Source organism: Pholis gunnellus (genome assembly GCF_910591455.1).
Source record: "Pholis gunnellus genome assembly, chromosome: 13".
In the NCBI taxonomy this organism is placed as follows: domain Eukaryota; kingdom Metazoa; phylum Chordata; class Actinopteri; order Perciformes; family Pholidae; genus Pholis; species Pholis gunnellus.
In genome coordinates, this window is record NC_136540.1 from 6134557 (window position 1) to 6149212 (window position 14656).

General features: G+C 42.1%; 2 protein-coding genes across 4 annotated transcripts in view; one reads left to right on the top strand and one right to left on the bottom strand.

The window, feature by feature from the left end:
- The window catches only part of mink1 (misshapen-like kinase 1), a 30381-nt gene extending 24634 nt beyond the window's left edge, over nt 1-5747 (top strand). For all 3 annotated transcript variants that reach the window (XM_079171960.1, XM_079171961.1, XM_079171962.1), the window contains one exon: nt 78-5747. In XM_079171960.1, the coding sequence (XP_079028086.1) occupies nt 78-161 (84 nt within the window). In that variant the 3' untranslated portion in view covers nt 162-5747. The remainder of the gene's footprint in view (nt 1-77) is intronic.
- A 1225-nt stretch (nt 5748-6972) lies between these two features.
- gnb2 (guanine nucleotide binding protein (G protein), beta polypeptide 2) lies at nt 6973-14593 on the bottom strand. The gene is made up of 10 exons (XM_079172056.1): nt 14380-14593; nt 12475-12554; nt 12337-12375; nt 11813-11919; nt 11104-11167; nt 10806-10968; nt 10175-10241; nt 9885-10086; nt 8859-9075; nt 6973-8263 (listed from the first exon to the last, which is right to left on the bottom strand). The coding sequence occupies exons 2-10, from the start codon at nt 12529-12531 to the stop codon at nt 8157-8159; spliced, it is 1023 nt and encodes a 340-aa protein (XP_079028182.1). The 5' UTR covers nt 12532-12554; nt 14380-14593; the 3' UTR covers nt 6973-8156.
- Nucleotides 14594-14656: the final 63 nt, after the last annotated feature.

Sequence of the window (14656 nt, forward strand, 5' to 3'; positions counted from 1 at the left end):
GTGGGACGGTCGCGCCACTAACAGCCGCTGAACCTAAACACGTGCGTGTCCTTTTGTGTCTGTGCTTGTGCCTTCAGGTGTTCTTTGCATCGGTGCGGTCTGGAGGCAGCAGCCAGGTGTACTTCATGACGCTGAACAGAAACTGCATCATGAACTGGTGAAGGAGCAGCTGCTCTGGTCAGTGTGTGTGTGGAACCCAGCGGGGTTTCGGAGAAGGAAGGGCATCCGAAATTCTCCCAATCGCACGCACGCAACTGCGAACACCTTCCTCCCTTTCTCTTCAGCTCTCTCTCGCGCTCTCACACGCACTCATGCGCCAAACACACACATACACAAACAACCCATTCCAGCCTACATGTACACTCCTTAAGACACACTTTCCACAGAGGCCCCCCCCCCCCCCCCTGATAACTCCCTGGAGTCATCATGAAATATCCCTGATGATCTTCAAATGTTAATACCATCTATTGATTTGTTCTGTAAATATTCTTGTCTTGAGCTGCTTTACTTGGTGGACCCGTGTTCCGTCGTAACTATTTAGTTCCTCATTGTGAAGTATGTTAAAAAGAAACATTCCTCGATGGTTCTACAGTACGTTTTGAAGAAGGCATTATTTACCAATACTGTATGTTGAAATGAAGCTGTAAATAGGTAGCACCTTACTCTTAGAGCTGAGTCATTTGCAGGCCTCTTATATCGCCTCCAGTCAGTGTGTGGACGTCAAATAATAAAAAAAATGCTGGAACGCCCATCTGCTGTGGCTTTCGGACCCCCATTGTTATGGGGCTCTCGTGATTACAGGGAGGTTTAAAGGAAGTATTCAGTACAGAAATATATATTACAAAGGGACATTAAAGTCGGGACAAAGTAGCTTGTTGAAGTATTTTGAGTTCTGTATAGTAGACGGTAACCTGAAGTCCGGCTTTCACCAACTTTTTCTGACCTGAATGGCAAATGATGTTACTCTTAATGGCAACTCTTAATCACAGCAAGTAAGCCTTGAACGCTTCAAAAGCAAACTAGATTTCAGTTTCAATGAATAACTTGATCAAACCAATCAGAAGTCACATACATGTGCAGTACTCAGTCAGTAATGTGAAATCTCCTGCTTTGCCTTTTTTTTTTTCTTCTTCTATGGTTTAGGTGAAGCCATTCATTATTTGACTCATCAGGCTTGTATCTAAACCTTTTTGTTTTCATAGATTTACATAATACAACAATGTGTTATTTATATGTAGTGATTCTGTATTGGTATTAGCCTACTGGTAATCTTACTTTTACTGTAATTATATTGCCATTATATTGCAATATATGCTAATCTGTGGAGTCTTTGTTGGAAGAGGGGAGTCTGTGTACTTGGCTGGTCGTGTCAGAGAGAGAGTGACACCTTTTTGGAGGAGAGGGACATTCGTCTGTAAAAGAGGACGTTGGAGGAACGTGACAAGAGGGTGTCACTGAGATTACAGTGATTAAGGGAGATCATTTTCGTGGTGCTTTCACCCTCCTACCACAGTGATCTACCCTACTGTATTATATTTCAGTTCTAAGACTATTTAGTTAGTGTGGATCTTTTTTTTTTTGTTGTTGCAGAGAACAGCTTGGTTGTGGTGCAGTTCATTCTTTGTCTTTAGGGCCAGTGGAAAGATTTAATGTAGGGTGACTCTGCAATACCACAGAGGACTCCATCTCATCAGGCACTTTGGAGAAGACTGCTGGAACACATGAGACTTAATATATTTTATATCTGTACATTCTGCCGAAGTTCACCGCATATTCTGCAGCGAGTGTAGGAAGCCAGGGCAAAAGGAACTCGGCTAAAACGGCGACTATAAAGATTTCTCTTCCTACAGATCACTAACCGATGTTCCTTTCTGTGTATATACAGCTAAACATGTGAGCTGCCTTCTCACTAATATTATGGTATCGTGCTTAATGAGCTGCTTTGGATCTCCCATAGTTCTTGACTTTGTGTTTGTTAGTATTGCATAGCCCCCCCCCCCCCTTTTGTTGATGGGAATTAACTGTCTGCTTTGTTTAGGCAGCTGCACCAGGGAGATTCTGTGTGCTCTTGTACACCGGGCAGTACGGTAGAAGTACGAGGCAGCGTCATCAGGAAGTAGATTGCTGATTTTCCTGTCAGCAGTGGGTTGGTCCACACATGAATCACACTATTTATGATCAGTGATTCACGCGGTGTTACAGCACCACCGTGCTTCCACAGCACTTTGGCATCAACAGGTGGACATTTTAAAAGTCTCTCCTATCATCAGCATGGAGTTGTGTGGAAAATATCTACATTTTTCAATAAGTTAGTTCATCTGCTTATAAATAGAAGCTGATATGTTGATGTTAAAAGAACAAACCTGTAATTGCAGAAAAAGCTTTTGGTTATTATATAAAGGAACCTCGGCTAGTGATCAGTGGGATAGTCTGCTAAAAGTCACGTAGAAGATATATTTCATACAGGCAAAAATAAAGCTATAGAGAATGCAGTACGTGGTCAAAACGGAGGGCGTTTAATCAAAGAGTATATACACAGATGGCTACTTTTGTGGTGAGATTATAAAACAAACTGTAAATGGGCATGGAAAGCACTTTCACTTCAGAAAACATATATCTCGAGCAGATAGTGTGCATGTAAGCCATTGAAATAGAGTATATAGTACTGTATCAAAGTTGTTTTCCCCTTTTTTAGCGAATGTGTTTTCTTGAGTATCTGGTCTGTGCCACGACTTTCAGTTCTAATGCCACAATTACAATCCACCAGGAGCTCTGGCACTCGTGCTTTTTACGGTCAAATCATCTTTTTTTATCAATCTGCCATGTTTACAGTTAAAGCAGTGCCTTGGAGTTTGGAAGGTGAGAGATGTAATGATTGGTTATGAGCCCCCCCCCCCCCCCCACCACACACACACACACACACACACACACACACACGTCTTACTTGAAATCTCACATTGAAGAGGCAGAACTATATTTGCTCCCTTGATATGATTTGTGCCACTGAAGTCAAATCCCTAATATCCCGTTGACTGACTTGAAATGCCTTTTTATGGCGCCACGTATATATATGACCTAAAAATGATTTTCTGACAATAATCCATTCACAAAGTTGCAATAACAATTAAATTGCTGCGTGTCCAATTAATCAAGTGTAACATGTGAAGGATCTGCTCACAGCGGGAGCCATAGTGAAAAGCCATACGTATGAAACGCGTTTGTAGAGAAAACTTAGTACTTGTGTCCGATTTAACTCTGTGTGTGTGACGTCTGCTCAGAAAATGTAGGTTCTTGCAGCGAAGATGAGAGAAGCGCTTATTCTTGAATGATGTTGATTGCGTAATCTTGTAGTGGGGGGAAGTAGCTTGATATATTCTGAAAAGCCTATTTTATAACATGTGTAAATTAGTCTATATTGAGAAATCAAAGTGAATGTACATCTATAAGACAGATTTGTATTTATATGAACATGTGTACTGCTCTAATAATCAAAGCACAATGTATTTTAAGGCAGATATCAAAGCTATAATTGAGTGCGACGGAGAGATGGAGTTTTTTGTTGTTGTTTTTTTTCTCATTCACTCAGCAGTCGTCAAACTCGTCAGTATGTAATCAGTCGAAGTAGTTGGTGATAGTGAAACGAGTCGTCCGCTGAGACCGCTGTGTGCGTGTGCGTGTGTGTGTGTAGACTGTCAATTACTGCAGCATGTCTGTTGAGTTATGTAGACGTAACAAAAAAAATAACGTCCGTCTTCTTGTCGCCAGAGGAGTCCACTGTGACTGTGTGACTGCTCGCGGTGACTCACAGATTGGCCTCGTGTGTAATTTGTCTTCGTGAAGGTGACGACGGGCTGTAAATATGCTCAGGTGACGACGGGAAACGGCACACGGGTGGTGAGGTGGGGATGTGAGGTGTTTTGACTCTTGGCTTTGGTATTGTATCAGAAAAAAAAGGCAGCATTTAGGAAGTGAAAAGTGCATCGATCAATTAGTGACATTAACAGATTACAGAGGAAGACAATTAGTCAATTATCAATACTGGACAACTTTAATTTTTTACGCATTTTTGTCACCAGGTATTAAAGTCCTTCTAGAGGAACTCCCCCCTGATCTTACACACCAGTCTGTTTACAGGCACGACTGCACATGTGGAGGTTTGTTTTTGAGGTTTGGATTTAGACAGAAGTGAATCTACCGGACCTCTCTAGCTCGCTCCTCCACACGATCTCTCGCCAAACTGTTGGCACTCGCAGTGCATTGTGGGTAATGTAGGCATTCGATTTTCACATGGAATAAAAAATGGCATGCGTGGATTTATAAAGTTCAATTGGTGTTTCTAATTCAGAAGTGGGGCCCCAAACCCTAAAACCAGAGCGGCGGTCAGACATTTCCTCTGCGGAGATGTTTGCAACGTCTCAGGTGTTGCCTGGCAACGTCAGTCAGTGCACTTACTGCCAATGACGCTGAAACAGACTGTGGTGTAAAATGAGTGGACTCCCTTCAACACACACACACTCACGTTGCCTAATATAAAGTTTATTTGGAATACTTTAGTGTATTTCTACCTCGGGTTTTTGCAGTTGAATATGATTGTTTAAAGATGAAGCAAATTACCATAGCGACATATTCATTTAATCTTCTTTATTGTCTGATTTGTGTTGACTGTTGTTTTTCTGGATAGCATTTTAATTAAATAATTTCACTTGGTAAAAACGGACTTGTTTGTTTTATGAAGACCTTTCATGTTACCAATAAAAAAAAGATTTCTCGAAACGAGCTCCTGCTCCAACTCTTGTGGCTCAAACAATGTTGTGAACATGGACGAGTAGTTAACGGGTGAGCTAATACAGACTGTCATATTGTTTGAGGCAGTCGCTTCAAATATTAAGCTTTTTAAATTGTATGCAGCGGAAATTCTTATAATAGGTTGCAATTTGTAACACAGTTCTTGTAACAAGACGATGTAAAAGTTATATTTCATTTTGTGCCAAAAGCCATTAAAAGAACCTCACAACAAGTTAGATTTAATTGCTGAATTCATGTAACAGCCAAGATGCATAAAGTTTGTCATCACAAAGAAAGAGGAGTTGTAGGTGGAGCGCTGAACATGTAGAACGTCGTCCTGAGAGACATTTCTTTCTTTAATAAGCAATACAAGCATTTGAACAAATCCAAACCGTGGCTGTGCATCTCCGTGTGGCCTACAGAAAGTGACTCTTCAGTGGCCTTTGGCAGACTGAATGCAGGCTGGTTTTTTGTGTCGCTTGTTACAGAAGTCGTTTACTTTTGTTCGTAATCGCAAAGAATAACTGCTTCTCCCCGTCAGTTTAACATGCTTGTTCTTGCTTCACTATAGTGAAATCCCAGGAACTGCCTTTTGTGAACTCTGAAGTAATCGATAGTTAATATTGTCATGAGGCACTCCTCTCTCTCTCTCATAGCTTCTATTTCTTATCAATAACGTGTGAATGGATTAGCAGCTGAGAGCGAGGCAGATCAAACTTGAGCTCTAAAACGATGTGGATCTTTGGACTGGACTTCAACATCTATTATTCTTTTTCAATAACGACAGTAAACATGTTTGCAATGTTTTAGTGTGTGTGTGTGCGCGCGTCTGTGTTACTTGTGAGAGGTTAACTAACTCCAGATTGTATTTCATAGGCTGATAAAACTTTAAACTTTCAAAAGATTGTGTTGAATGAATTCATGTCTTAATACAGAATTGTTTGAAAAATAAAATACCTTAATCTCATTAGTCCGGCTTCATTTCTTTTGACTTCTGAATAAATGTCCATTGTACAGATTTGAATGTCTATGAACTACATTTCTTTGATTTCTCATTACTGGAGACCTAAGCTTTTTAAAGGCCCTGCTCACCCCCATTAGACCTTTGCTCAGGCTGAAGGTGGGCGGAGCTAAACTAGGATGACAAGAGGTCACTGGACTTAGTTGTACTAATAAAGATGTAAATGTGCAGCAAAGATAAAGATGTCAATCAAGCAGAGTGTACACACAGGCATTTTCAGGGCGAATAATTGAGCTGACCTGAGGGTGCACAGGGCCTTTAAGAATATAGTAGTGAGAATATTAAATATAAGTCACTGTTTAACCACATGATGGTGCAAAAATCCACTTGGACCTGTTGTCCCTGTCACTGGATTTGTGTGACGTCTACTTTACAGACTCGAGATTCAAAATGTCCACTTCACCGGAAACCCAGCTCCAATATTTCCCAGCATGCCATTCAATGGATTAAATAAATTACCTTAAAGATTTGTTTTGTTGTAATAAAGCCATTTGTCCTTTTTATTTTGTGAACCTGAGATGCTGAGTGCGCTGCAGCACCCCCTGGTGGCTGAAGGTAGAAACACTTCAATCCTGCAAAAATAGCAGAATCTCTTCCTGTATGAAACATTTTAGTTTAACTTCAATCAACAGATATGAAAACACAAACTGTCCTTACCTGAGCAATGAGTGATGATTGGAAACTGTATCAAATAACATTCCTGTGACCTGAGCGCAGGTTTCTGCAGTAGAAACGGAGCACCTCAACATTCAAGATATTTCATTTGTGATTGTGAAGGTTTAGGTTCTTTCCACTAAGTTTGCTATTGTAGCCGCTGTCAGGTGTTCCAACTTTAAACTTTGTATTATGTTGTTGCAATTATACCGTTTTTATTATAATGGTTTTAAATGGTACAATCACTGCAATACATTTCAGTTGAGATTCTTAAAAGAACCCTCTTTCCAATGTCTGTTTCATTGTAAAACGAGATTAACTAGTTTCTTGTTCTTATTCGTGCTAAAATGTTTATACCATTGATTTAACAGCATGGGTCAATGTACCAGAACAATTATTTGAATGTCATGTACACATGAAACATTTTCTCTCAGGTTGATCAGCTTCACAAGTGTATGAATAAAGAAACAGTGCTTTAAAAAAAGGAAACCACAATAACTGGCAGGAGAGGCTATTATTTATTAATATTATGTACAATTATACCATTGTCATGTCCAGATAATACATTGATAAAGTCAAAGTATGAATACTGGCTCCTGCTTTATTAAGATGCGTCTTACAATGTTTTTATTTATTTTTTCACTCAACTTTGAATCTCAGATCTTTAATGTTTTTGTTAATTTAACTTTTATCAATATTCTCTATTAATAATCCTTAACGTGTATCTGAGGCACACAGGGAGAACATGAATAAAATAAGTGTAAAACAAAAGAAGAAAACCAAAACTGAAGAGGAGATTTACTGTATGTGGGGGTACATATCTATAAAAACAGTGATTACACGATGTTTCGAACAGATGAAAATAAGAGTTGATATTTCCTTGGACTCTGTCGATCATCGGCTCATCCTGTCTGTCAGTGTTTTGTTTTGTTGTTGTTTTCAGTGTTAATGGACTCACATAATTCTCTTTCCACAACCATTCTTCCTTCACATTAGCATCGCCGAGATACATGTGGTACTGAGACAAAAATAGTACAGAAAAATTTGTCTGAAGTGCATTTTGGACTTCATTGTAAACAAAGACAGAATTGTCAAATAACGTCTTCTCCCCTGTTTAACTCGAGGAGCAGTGTCTCTCAGGAAAAAGTGTGTGTGTGTGTGTGTGTGTGTGTGTGTGTGTATGTGTATGTGTTAAGTGAATGAGCGTGTTAGACGTGTTAAAAGGCTTCAGGTAATAGTGGCATTTGTGTTTTTTATTTGAGCAGCTGAAGAATCAACTGTTTTTTGTCACATTTTTACATTTTACAGATTATGTGTGTGTGTGTGTGTGTGTGTGTGTGTGTGTGTGTGTGTGTGTGTGTGTGTGTGTGTGGTACTGTACTTAAACCAGCTGTAGGTAGTGAGGGCATGTGTTCAGGTTTTGTGTCATCTTGTCCTGCATACAGCGTGTGTGTGTGTGTGTGCGCGTGTGTGTGTGTGTGTATGTGTGTGTGTGTAAACTCATATCTAAGTCATATATATTATGTACAGTACAATGTTGCAGTTTGTCTGTTGAATCTTACATACAGTGAATACAGGGTGCAAACAGTGTCCCAAGACGGGAGCGATGTCTGTCTGTTTGTTGGACGTGCGTGCGTGCGTGCGTGTGTGTGCGTGTGTTTGTGTGTGTGTGTGTTTTGCGCTTTATGTGCGTGGCTCAGTTCCAGATCTTAAGGAAGCTGTCCCAGGACCCGGTGCTCACCGCCATGCCGTCATCCGTCACACCCAGACAGCTCACACGATTGTCATGGCCGGCCAGGACCCCTGCAGGGGGGACGGGGACAAACAAAAGAGGACTTGTTGCTGTAAAAATGTTTTGCTCTCCAGACTGCGCCGAAGCTTTTGAAAAACCACACGGAACACAGCAACCTTGTGTCTATTACTGCTTTAACTGGCAACACAGGTTCAGTTTTCACAAAACGAGGCTCGAGACGTGTGAATTTACTGGTAAGTCTGGCACACCCAAAAATGACTCAAAGGTCAACTTAAAACGGACAAATGATTCAGTGATATCGTTCTTTAAAATCCATTTCATGATGACATTATCTTGTATTTTGTGCTTACACCCCTCAGTTTCCAATTACAAACCACAATGTATGTGCATACCATGTTACACATTGTTTTACCACTCATTAGAGACACATGATTGTTTTTGGGTCAGTAAAAACAAAAACTATTTTCACCTAAATCCTATTGGTCTGCATTGGTTGAGTCATTTGCTCCATGGTGCTCAGTTAAGGACATGGACTGTTGCCTTTTCATCCTATAATCCTTGATTTTGATTGAGCTGCAGGTTGAACCTTTCTAGTCCTACTCTTTGAGCGCACACGGGCTGTTTCCTCTCGCCTGTCCCACTCACCTGCTCTGTCTCCCTTCATGGCGTCCCAGATGTTGCAGTTGAAGTCGTCATAACCAGCCAGCAGCAAGCGGCCGGAGCGCGAGAAAGCCACGGAGGTGATGCCACAAATGATGTTGTCGTGGCAGTAGAGGCTGAGCTCCTGGTCTGCGCGCAGGTCAAACAGCCTGCAGGTGGCGTCGTCTGAGCCGGTGGCAAAGGCGCTGCCGTTGGGAAAGAACTGAGGAGGAGCACGGGGAGATGAATGAGAAGCAGGAAGTGTGGATACAAGTATGTGAAGAGACAACAAGTAGGTGATTCTGTCCCCTATATAGTCCCCCTATTCCCCTGTATGCCCTTCTATGACAGAAAACTATGCTCTCATTGGCTTCTAGTGTCTCGGGACTTGGACTGAATCTGATCAGATGATCGCGGTGTTTTCAAAAACCAAATCTGTCCAGCTGTCATCTATCAGATTTAACCTGTGTGGGACATCAGTCCAGACAGTTGGGAGTCTGGACTGATGCAGGATGTTCAGATATGGTGTTAATTGATAATCTTGATAATCCTCTGGCGTGCTCCCAGTTTAAATCCCCCCCAAAGCTGGAGACAAGACAGCGTGTGACGTCACCGAGACAAATCCTGGAGGCGCTCTGTTGATCGTGTATTAGTCGGTTTACAGACTGCCACTTTAGACCATTGTTGCGCCGACACCAGTGCCAGACATTTTGAATTCCTAATAGACATATCGGGTTATGCACAAAACTGTTTCTTGATACATTTTTGTTCCATCTCTCTTCAGATTTGTTATTATTTGTGAAGTGTGAAGCTTCTATTTTTCTATTTTTTAAGACTTAACAAAGCTCCTGCAGAGTTTTAGGAAGAAAATGTTTCCCATGACGCATGAACTGAACTTCCTGAGTAAAAATTGACGAGTGCCCCTTTAAACTGCAATCACAGATCATTTTTTTTGTTAAATAGTACCAATGAAGATACATATATTTGTACTTGTTTGGTCACAGGGCCACCCGTTCCCCCGAACACACTCACGCAGATGGCGTTGATGTCCGACTCGTGGCCTGTGAAGGTCTGCCGGCACATGCTGTCCCTGATGTCCCACAGTTTGACCGAGGCGTCGCAGGCTCCTGACACAAAGGTGCGGAGGTCGGGCGACAGGGACAGGCTCATGACGTCGCCGCTGTGCCCCGAGAAAACCGTGGTCTGCTGACTCGTCTCGATGTCCCACAGTGCACTTGGGGGCGCAGAGGCAAGAGTTAGACACTGATCAGCTCGCGACAAACCGCGACATCGACTGTGTTTTTTTGATCTCTGTGGCTCACCATGTGGTGTCTCCTGAACTCGTGATGATTTGATTGTCGTCAATGAAACGGCAACATGACAGGTAACCTGAGAGAACAGAGCAGGTGTTTGTTGAGGAACTGAATGGAACTTGCATATTGACAGGTGATCCTATACATATTTAAATGCATTTTTTAACAAAAGGTGATAGTAAAGTGGCATTCCTAGGGTATACTGTATTACAACAGACACAAAAGCAACAGTACACTGACTTTACAGAAAGGACTTTAGGGTAAAGGTGGAGGTGATGGGAATGCCATTTCCTGCAAATCTATACATTTATATCGATCAAGCAAATAACAATTCATGATGGAATGGTTATTGAACTTTCCGTTGTGTAGACTTTGACAGACGCCTGATATTTTATGATAATAGCTTTGTATTAGAGACATCTTAATTACATTGCAGCCCATTCTGCAAATCACGCACAGCAGCGCAGTAGAGTCTCGCAGACAGGAGTCGACGTCTCCGCTCAGTAAGACGGCGCTGCCCTGCGATTGATTGACCACGTGAACGAAATCTTCATTGTTCGGGGGGGTTTGGGAGCAGAGCTTTCCCCCCGAGGTAGGGGTCTCGTCGGTTGATGTGGTTGAGAGCGTGACGTTCTCTCACCTGTGTGGCCAGGTAGCTCCCTGCTGACCCTGACGTTGCCCTCGCGAGTCTTCAAGCAGTAGATGGAGCAGATGTTGTCCAGGCCTCCGCAGGCCACGTAGTTCCCAGACGGGGCGTACGCACAGGTCATCACCCAGGAGGAGCGCAGGGGGATGGCGTGTATCTAAGAAGGCGTGGAGGCAACAGACGTTAAACTTCTGGACTAGGAAGAAAAACCCTACACCCTAGTAATAACACTAAGCTAATGCTAATGCTAATGTCATCCAGCTGATGAGAAGAATTACTCGGCTGACTTTACCTTGTTAGTGGTGTAACTGTCCCAGATGATCAGTTTTCCATCTTGAGAGGCACTAACCAGAAGCCTGTGGAGACACAAACGTTCAAACTTTATTCATCTATTGATGGACATTCAGTTTGGCTTTGTGTTTATTTTCTGAATGAATTCAAACTGTGGACTCGTTGGAAACAAACACACCAGTCTTCCACAGTGATCGGTCTACTGGTAATACAGGCGAAACATTAATAAAGACTGAAAACTTTGATTTTGACACATATTTCACAACACACACACACTTGGAATATCCTTTGTGTCGTTTTAAAGCTAAAACTGCTTTTTGGATGTTTTGGCTCTGTGTTTTTGAAGACTCAGAAGTTATTAGTTTTGTGAGGCTATACTTTGGTCAGCATGCTATCGCAGCGACAATGCTAACATGCAGATGTAAAGCAGGTATAGTGTTTACAGTGATCCCCATCTTAGTTTGACATGTAGGCATGCTACACTAAACACATAGCACAGTGTAAACAGGCAAAGACCTAGTTTAGGCTACTTTTCAGAACGGCTAGGTAGCAAGTTTGTGTTTGTTCCATATATATATATATATATATATATATATATATATATATATATATATATATATATATATATATAATGTATTATCTCATGTTAAGTTGCTAATGAATGGAGCCAAATTGCAATGTTTGAAGTGTTTGCTACAGTAGAGACTCACTTTGAGTCAGTGCCCCAGTGCATGGCGTAGATCTTGGCGAGGTGGCCGCGGAGGGTGCGTCTCGTCCGCATCTGAATCCGCCCCACAGGATCCAGACCAGCAGTTATCTGGGTTAGAGAGGAGAGGTTAAACAAATAAATGAGTTTTAATAAAAATCACCCTTTTTTATTGATAACTGTGCGATGGGAGGTTGCACAGTGAAGTGTCTTGAGATTGTTACAATATTGTAATGTGCCATGCCAAATTTGATAATACAAATACATTTAAATGTAAAAAACAAAAAAATCTAATTTACAAATGATGATATTAAAGTAATGTATAAAGCACAGCACAGAAACATGTTAAACCACCATGTTTATACTGCTGGTGATCATGTAGGTGGAAATTAGTTATAAATCATCAATAACTAAGCATCTATATTTTCCCAAAAATAAGTGTCTCCCATGAACTTATTATCATGGTTCCAAATCGATGGTCACCAAACCAATTCTTATCAGATATAACAGACATTCAGGGGCACTTACCTGTGTCAGGGTTGAATCGCCACATGCTTTCCTGGCATCCTGTTGGACAGGGAATCATAGGACGAAAAAAACAAGACATTACACAACATGTAAATATATCGGTGGATGAAAACTAAACTCTAAAAACATCGGACTCACTCTTATCTGGTTCCTAAGCTGCTCGGCCTCCTGGCGAAGCTGCTCCAGCTCACTCATTTTGGATTTGTCTGAGCTGTCACCTGTTGGTCGTGGAAAAAACTTCAAATGTCAGTCTCAGATTTACATAAAGTATCATCTCATAATTGATGTATATGAGTGAGCCCCACAGGGATTAGCATAGTTTTATGATTTGATAATCCAGTATAATCCAGGAGTCCACTTTCATCAAAAATGAATCAATTAGGTTAAATAATTTGCTTAAAACACTGTTTGTACAAAATAATAAAATAAAAACACACCAATTTTAATCTCTACGGTTTACTGAACCCACACAGTGAGAAAAAACCTTGTAATCTGTTTATGGCTGTGCAACCATGCCTGGTTTAACTGAGGAGAATAATCTGTAATGACTAAGCCTCTATCGAGCAGCCAGCATCGCTACCAGGCAGCAGATACTGAGAGAACACTCCCTCTGAAGCCGAGGGAACTTGTTACACTGTGCAATTACAGGTTGTGTATCAAGTCAGAACTGGTGCTAATGCTGGATACAGTCATCTCCATGTCGTCGGGGGAAGAATTAACATGGCAGGAGTTATATCATTTAGCTGTGGGCCAACTGGGTGCTCTCACACTGTACATCACATCAAGCTTTCGGGAGGAAACAGCATTTCCTGCTCCTGATAGGAGCACAGTTACACATTGAAAACCGCTTCCCAAACAGGGAGCTTCTATTTGCATTTGTGCAGCAATTCAAATCCACAGCAAACACGCATACAGTGCACACTGCAAAGGAAGAGCAATTAGCTACAGTAGGTCACTGTTCCCTGGAGGGGACCTGCGACCAGATGGATCACACGGCAATAATGGAAGCCAAAAGGGGCGCATCATGGGTCTCAGTCTCCTGGCACAGCTGCTCATTTAGCCAATGAGGAGGATAAAAAGATGAGGTGTGGGGGGGGGGGGGGGGGGGGGGGGGGATGCATCACAGATCAGGCCTGGATGGGTCCGACCAGATGCTCGGATGCATGTTCCGAGTCGCCTGCGAGCATCGACTGGATGGCGAGCAGAGCTGTGACGAAGTCATGCCGATGGACGGAGTGAAAAAAAAAAGACCCCCACACACATCACAGCCAACAGACTCCACCTGCACTGATGCATGGCCCGACAAGAGGCTGTAGCCTACCTCCTTCACGACGATGAGGACGGTTAACGTTAGAATAAAGCCTCATCTGAACATCTGGGGGAGTCGTGGCCTCTTTTGTACATTTTTTTTTACAGAGCACATTTTATAACACAAGGAGAGAGAAATGATGCCCGAAAGTGTGCCTGGCCCCACCCCTTCGGATGCACATCTGATGTGGAGCTACACCGACATGGCATGACTACATCTGCAAAACTGCAGATGGAGTGCAGAAGCCGCTGCATGTTTGACAGAGCAAATGTTAATGTCAGAGAGACTGTGCGGCTCCGCTCACTATAACCCAGGTTAACACACACACACACACACACACGCGCATAGGCCTGTGTGCTGGGAGCTCCGCACGGTGTAAAAAAGCCGCAGTAAAGAAAGAAGCGGGTACAAGCCAGATTCAGATATATAGGATGTACTCCATAAGGGTCTTTTTTGTTTTTCTTTCACCGCATTTATATATAAGCCCAGTGTTTCCAAATAAGCAGGGCAGGCCCCCGTGAAAACAGGCTACATCACATATCGATCAGCACCGAGCGGCTGATGGAGGCCTTGACCACATCTCGTTTCAGATGCTGAGCTCCTAAAATGCGGATGTAGCTAAGTTAATTTAGTCGAAATGATGCCACGAATAGAGCACATCATCGCCCAGCCATCTTACGCTCACTGCGCTGGCCTACAGCTGTTGTCACAGTGTTTGATAATGGGGTGGCTACCTGTTAATTCTCCCGATGATTTTGCAGCTTTTTTTTTTTTTTTTCCTTCCGCGAAAAGAAAAAGCAACGTCCCCCGGAAAAAAAAGGAATCCCGTGGAAGGGTTTTAACTATACGTCTTTCTCACTCATTAAAAAAAAAAAAATTGAGATCCACTTTAAAGTCCGTGTGTCACGATTATGCTGTTTCACAAATCCTTCAGCGAACAGGCAAACGGAGGAGGGCTACACACATTTCCATTTCTCTGCTTTAGTGGAGCCTCCTGAAAAAAAAAAAAAA

What these genes read in the sequence shown, in the direction of transcription:
- gnb2 (XM_079172056.1), bottom strand. Translation starts at nt 12,531, where the DNA reads ATGAGTGAGCTGGAGCAGCTTCGCCAGGAGGCCGAGCAGCTTAGGAAC. An exon ending in ACAGTTACACCACTAACAAG is followed by an intron (nt 10,969 to 11,103) that starts GTAAAGTCAGCC and finishes ACGCCTTCTTAG; the next exon opens with ATACACGCCATCCCCCTGCG. An exon ending in CGGACATCAACGCCATCTGC is followed by an intron (nt 9,076 to 9,884) that starts GTGAGTGTGTTC and finishes GCTCCTCCTCAG; the next exon opens with TTCTTTCCCAACGGCAGCGC.